This window comes from Synchiropus splendidus, chromosome 6, assembly GCF_027744825.2.
Source record: "Synchiropus splendidus isolate RoL2022-P1 chromosome 6, RoL_Sspl_1.0, whole genome shotgun sequence".
NCBI classification, from domain to species: Eukaryota; Metazoa; Chordata; class Actinopteri; order Syngnathiformes; family Callionymidae; genus Synchiropus; species Synchiropus splendidus.
This window is the reverse complement of record NC_071339.1, coordinates 12,183,875-12,190,221: the sequence shown is the minus strand read 5'-3', so window position 1 is coordinate 12,190,221 and position 6,347 is coordinate 12,183,875. Positions and strand designations below refer to the sequence as shown.

The 6,347-nt window shown below is 43.2% G+C and overlaps 1 protein-coding gene across 2 annotated transcripts; it reads left to right on the top strand.

The window, feature by feature from the left end:
* The first annotated feature begins 967 nt into the window (after positions 1-967).
* Positions 968-6,016, top strand: ddi2 (DNA-damage inducible protein 2). 2 transcript variants are annotated; one of them, XM_053867859.1, is made up of 11 exons: positions 968-1,074; positions 1,202-1,366; positions 2,180-2,309; positions 2,961-3,224; positions 3,302-3,428; positions 3,596-3,723; positions 3,794-3,922; positions 4,089-4,192; positions 4,271-4,463; positions 5,254-5,303; positions 5,869-6,016. In XM_053867859.1, the coding sequence occupies exons 2-10, from the start codon at positions 1,238-1,240 to the stop codon at positions 5,262-5,264; spliced, it is 1,215 nt and encodes a 404-aa protein (XP_053723834.1). In that variant the 5' UTR covers positions 968-1,074; positions 1,202-1,237; the 3' UTR covers positions 5,265-5,303; positions 5,869-6,016. The 2 variants fall into 2 exon arrangements, 1 of the variants encoding a protein (XP_053723834.1); XR_008414834.1 differs by having other exon boundaries at positions 4,271-5,303.
* Positions 6,017-6,347: the final 331 nt, after the last annotated feature.

Sequence of the window (6,347 nt, the reverse complement as noted above, 5' to 3'; positions counted from 1 at the left end):
AATCTGAATCAATTTTTCCCCTTTCAATGAATGAAAAAGAAATAATGCGTTCCAAGCCTTAAAACAGGCTTTTGTAGGAGTGAATGTAGAGTGTCTGCTGCAGGTGGCTGTTCCTCTATGTGTGTGGCCGCTGCATGTGGGAGGGGTTGCAGAGTGAGTGACGTCTCTCCAGAAGTGAAGAGGTGCCCGGTGCGTGTCCAGCTCTGAATGTGCGCTTCTGTGCAGTTTGGCTGTGACAAAGTCATAAACCAAGTAACGCTCTGTCCCAGACTCGCCTCATCCCTGTCCCAGCTCCAGCCCACAACAGGACATCAAACCCTGGAGTGGAGGTGTGGAGAGCGAGCAGCTCCCCTGTGACACTCTACCACGGTCCAGTGTGGAGACAGGAAAGGTTTTACACCTCAACATGAAGAAAAAACAGTCAGTAAATGCAGCTAACGGGACACGTCTGCATACAGAGGTGCGTTATACACAATAACAAAGCGCTGTCTGGAGTAATATAATAAAGTAATACAATACAATACAATACAATGCAATGCAATGTAATATGATCGTGTGCCACTATTCTATTAGCGGTTGCCTAGTTTTTAACTCACCTTAAATTGGCATTGAATTCAATTTTGAGCCAACTATACTTCATAAATGAAATAGCTGGCCACGTAGATGACATTGACAAATTTGACACCTTGCCATGGAGTTTAACACATGCGGCTCAGGCTATGATGAATGAGACAAAAAGCCAAGTTGCAAGTGCCAAAAATTGATGTGCAAGAAAAGAGGAGGGCATAAAGTGGATGGGAATAGGGACGATTTGCATTGGGGAAATACTGCGGACTGTATCAACTACTATTTATCTCGTGTCGTCCGCGTCTCCAGCTCGTTTTCTTGAGTGTACACGCTTAAATCCGGCAGAGGGCGCCTCTGACTCGACTCGCATGTTGGGAGAAGAAGAAATTGATCACGACAGCAAATGAACACGGCAGGTCGTAAACAGGCTGCGTGCGGCAATACGGAACGACTCTTCATATATAGTTGTAGAATTACCGAAAATCAGGTCCATTTTACTCCGTCTTTGTAAGTGTTTAGCAACGGCATACGATCCAAGAAATTAATCATTTACGTCAACACTTTTTGCCACTTAAGCGGTAATTTGTCGATGAGTTTTGCGTGAACACACTAATCGCACTTTTGTTGTTTACAGCTGGTTTGTTTACTGAGCCTGCTGCAATAAAAAACGATGCTGGTCATCGTATTCTGTGCTCCGAGGGAAACCACTTTCGCCCTCGATGTTTCTCCGGACCTGGAACTGAGAGACTTCTTAGCACTGTGTGAGCTGGAATCAGGAATCCCAGCTGGGGAGATTCAGGTACGAATCAGACTTGGCGTCGCTTCGGAGCTAACGCTGCCAGAAGCTAGCTGGCTAGCGTGAATCGACTTTTGCTGTTTGGACGTGTGTTTAGTGAAAAATGTCTCCATTGGACATCTTGTGGTCCAGATTTTTTTTAAACAGAGCTGGAAGGTTTCGTCTCGCGATGTCTCTGAAATCGAAACTAAACTTACTCAGCAAAGTGTTTCTTTAGTCTAGATTCTTCTACCTTTGTCTTTCACCATTGAGTCGTGTTGTATGCAGCAGGCTTTAGTATTATAGTTAAACTGTTTCCATTTGTTTGCTATGCGATTTTGATGCAGAACACTAACAATCAACGTCACCGTTTCAATACTTCCACAGAAAATATGTTGTTTTATTTGAAATGGACCTTTATGGTGTTGTATGTGTGCATAGTCTTTGATATAGGTATTTGATATCTAAATATCACACTGCTTTCCAACACATAATGAAACCAAAAGTAAAAGTAGAAGTCTCAACCTCATAGTGTAAGTTTGTTTTCCTTGAATGCAAATTATCGCATAATTAGAATATTTTTCTCCATAAAATACTGATATATAAAACAACATGAACATAAATATAAAGTATTAATTGCACTATCCACATGTGGCAACATATTTTTATGGCACTAGGACAGAATGTGTTGTTTAATAGTATTGCATAATAAACCCATTTTTAGGATTAATTGTATTGATTTATTTAATTTCAATCCTGAAACATGTTTATTGTTGCAAATAGGAACCGTGTGACTGGGAAATTTGTTTTTAATGTTTTTTTTTTCATCCCGTGCAGATCACACATTTAGAACAGCCATTAAAGGACCCCACCCGTGGTTTGGGGAACTATGGAGTCCAGGATGGAGATATGGTGGTTCTTAGACAAGCTGAAAGAAGACCACCACCTTCACAGCCAGCCTTTCCAGGTAACACAGCCATCCTGAAAGCCTGATGCTTTCCAGATCCTAGATTAAATGCCAGTAATGACTCACAGGTGAGATGAAAGCACTACTGTAAAGTAGAGACAAATGATAGCTGAAGGTTCAAAAAAAGCATATGCTAAATAAAAACTACATGACCAGTGAAGTGCGTATCACACGATATTGGATATTGTTAGGCTAAAATAAAATTTGAATTGATAAAATTAATTATAGCCTTTTTGGTAGGTTATTGGATATTTGAATTCTATTGTTTACCAACTATTTAAAAATGAACTTGGATCTAAAACTGAAAAATGTAGGCATGTCGTAAAGGTGGTGAGTGAGAGGAGGAACCATTGTTTCTTGCATCTTGGGTTTATGATAATGTCTCATTCAAAGCGCTCATCTCAGTGCAATACAGTATGTGCACAGTTAGTGGTACTGCAAGGTGCACAGTTACGAGGAGAGAGAAGGAATAGTCAAATCAGAACACATGTTTATTGTCAACATAGATTCTCATCTTATGAGGTATGGGCTGTTTGATGGTATTTTAATTGTTTTTAATAACAAAATTGCTACAGATTCAGTCAACTTTTAACTTTAGTATTACACTTTTTGGGGCGTTATCAACCTATTAATAGCTCTTTTGCTCTTCAGGTCTGCCACGCATCGACTTCAGTTCCATCACAGTCCCGGGCACCTCCACTAGCATTAGACCGCAGCAGCCAAATCCACAGCAACAGCCATCACAGCGTCCTGTACAACCTTCCACACCATCAGCCTCTCGTGGCTCCTCGTCTTCTCAGGGGCTGGATGATCCTGCCTTACTCCAGCAAATGCTGCTAGCTAATCCACATGAGCTATCTCTCTTAAAGGAGCGCAACCCACCGCTTGCAGAGGCCTTGCTGAGTGGTGACTTAGGTGATCTGCTGCTGCTCCATATCAATGAAACGTGGTTCACTGTTCGTCTGCTCATGTCTCTCCTGAACTGTTTGTAGATCGCTTCAAGAGAGTGCTACAGGAGCAGCAGCAGGATCGAGTCAAAAAGGAGCAGGAGAGAATCCGACTGTTGACTGCTGATCCTTTTGATTTGGAGGCTCAAGCAAAGATTGAAGAGGAAATAAGGTAAATTCCTTTGAAGTCTTAAATGTGTGCCAGATGAACATGAAGACTTGACCTTGAGCGTTTTAAAGCTTCTTGGTTTGTTGTTGAATTCTTCTCGTTCACAAGATTTGGAAAAAAGAGAGAATATGATTAATTTTAGGATAATACAAACTCTTCTATTACTTTAGGCAACATAACGTGGAAGAAAACATGACTATTGCAATGGAGGAAGCGCCTGAAAGCTTTGGCCAGGTGGTGATGCTCTACATCAACTGCAAAGTGAACGGACATCCAGTGAAAGCTTTCGTGGATTCTGGTAATGAAAGCACAGTTCATCTGTGTAGCTGTTTTTCTGAAGCTCGAGTGAAATTGTTCTGCATATTCAGGTGCTCAGATGACCATTATGAGCCAAGCGTGTGCCGAGAGATGCAACATCATGCGTTTAGTTGACCGACGCTGGGCTGGGATCGCCAAAGGAGTTGGAACACAGAAGATCATCGGCAGAGTTCATCTGGGTTGGTGCCTCATTTTGTTGTTTGTTAGTAACAGCCTGAGTTGTTGGCGAGCCGATGACTGGAGCCAGGAGCTTTGACCATTCAAAGAGTCATATTGCCGGTCCTTGTATTCTTTTGCACTGGCAGTTTTACCTCATCTAAACTTGCTTTGTTCACACCTGTGCAGCTCAGGTCCAGATAGAGGGAGACTTTCTACCATGTTCTTTCTCCATCCTGGAGGACCAGCCAATGGACATGCTGCTCGGCCTGGATATGTTGAAGAGACACCAGGTCTTTAATCTAATAAAGGATATTGTGCTCTCTTAAGTGGTGCATCAGATCAAATGCAAACGTATAATTTTCCTGCAGTGTTCCATCGACCTGAAGAAGAGCGTGCTCCTAATAGGCACGACTGGTACTGAGACGCGCTTTTTATCAGAAGCAGAGCTTCCAGAGTGTGCGCGTCTTGCCTATGGTCCAGAGGGCCGAGAGGACATCCGTCCGGAGGAGATGGAGGACAAAGAGCTAGCAGAAGCACTTCAGAGGTCTATACAGGAAAGTGGTAAGACCACCATCTCATCTTTGCCTGTTTTCACAATGCTTTTTTTCAGTTTAGTTAGTAACTCATCTGCATGTTTCTCAACCCCATATTTTCTCATGTCTGACTACTTTTGCGAACCTAAACAGAACATGCTCACCTGGCTGGCTCGAGCATTTATCTCGAGGTTAACAATCAATATGAAATTGGATCTAGTCTGGATCAATGCTGGTAATAACTTAGATTACTGCGACTTTGAAACTTGCAGTGCTGTCAGGCTGAAACTTTTCAAAAGGGGAAATGTATTTAATTTCTTGCCAACTATAATGTGCGCAGAACTATGGGCATCCAAATAGTGGTTGGCTGACAACGTCCCTGACTGTTGATAGATGCTGAGGAGGTCTGTTGTCCGTCACTCACAAAGAGTAGAGCCACCACTGTTTCATTGGATAGAAGTGGTGGTCTTCTGGCAATTTATGTGGAGTGACACAGGGTTGGATTCTTTTGTGTTTGTAACCTCTCAGCCCAGCCATGACCTCGAAGTCAGGAGCAGGAGCACCATTACTGGGCTCAGTCATGGATTTCTTTACCCTCATGACTCTCATTTGGTCGACAAGTGGGGGCTCCAAATATGCTTATTTGCTTTCTTTAGATCAATATCTTCACCATATAGATATCCTGGTATAAGACTTGATATCCACGTGTGTAGTGAGGTCAAAAAGTGTGACGCATGCTCTGCGTGTGGGTGTGAGACTGCTAACTTTTTCCGTCCCTTTGCATGATGTGTGTGCCGTGTGCCTTAACCACTGAGCAGGACAGCACTGATGCATTACAAGACAGCTGGAGAGGGCCCAAACCAACCAGGTACTGAATTTCACAAACCCATTTCCGTTACCTTCAGGGTGTCTACAACTTTGTAAAGTCACATTCCAACTCATGTCCCTCAAATGCCACGTTATGTACCGTATTGGCGTATGCAACAACGTGGCTAAAGTGCACCATGTTGCGAAAATATTAAGCCTTGGCGCATCAAACCGATTAAATCACAGGCGTCTTATTGACCTTAAAACGCTCAACATTCACTGTTTTCATCTATTCTATCATATCTAGCATCTTCCCTGTTTTTTAATTCTACTATAAAGTGTTCATATGATATTTTGTGCTTCCATCATTTTTAATGAAGTGAGCGGACCTTGCAAAGTAATGCCAGTATTTAGTTTTACTCTTTTAAATTGTAGAAATATGAAGTAACAGGTATTCCCTCTGAAGACACCCTGACCAAGGTTGTGGCTTTGTTTTTGTTTTTTTTAATTTGCTCTTTCACTTTCGGTTAAATTGCATGGAGTTTTTGTGTATTTGAAAGAGAACCTGTTTTCACACATTTGTGATAAGAGGGTGACGTTCTCCACCGTGTTTTCTCTCATGATAGACACTGCAGATGGACAAACTACCTCACCACAACCCGAGCCATTTACATTACCCGAAAATTTAGACCAGACTTCTCTATCCGCTCCGCCGCCTCCCCCTCCTCCTTTTCCTCCCCCCTTAAGTCGGCCTGAGAACCCAACTGCGAGTCCACAAGCCTCAGAACTGGGTTCAAGCCTACATGAACTTCGGGATAGACCTGCGCTTCCTGTCCATGCAGAGGAGCATTGTTCAGACCAACTGGAGGTCCACTCCGAAGTGCCATCTGTCATCAGTCAGTCTACATATGAACCCGGCGGTGGTGGTCTATGCCTTGAGAGTCCAAAGAGTGTCGCTGCATTGGAGCTAGAGGAGCAGGTTGATGGCTCAGAGTTGCCTCCTTCAGAGCAGCTTTCACTGCTCCAGCCCCCAGAGCAGGAGCAGATGGAGCATGAAGACGTTTCCGTGAGCCCTCCTCCTCACTCTGACTCGGTGGACATGGAG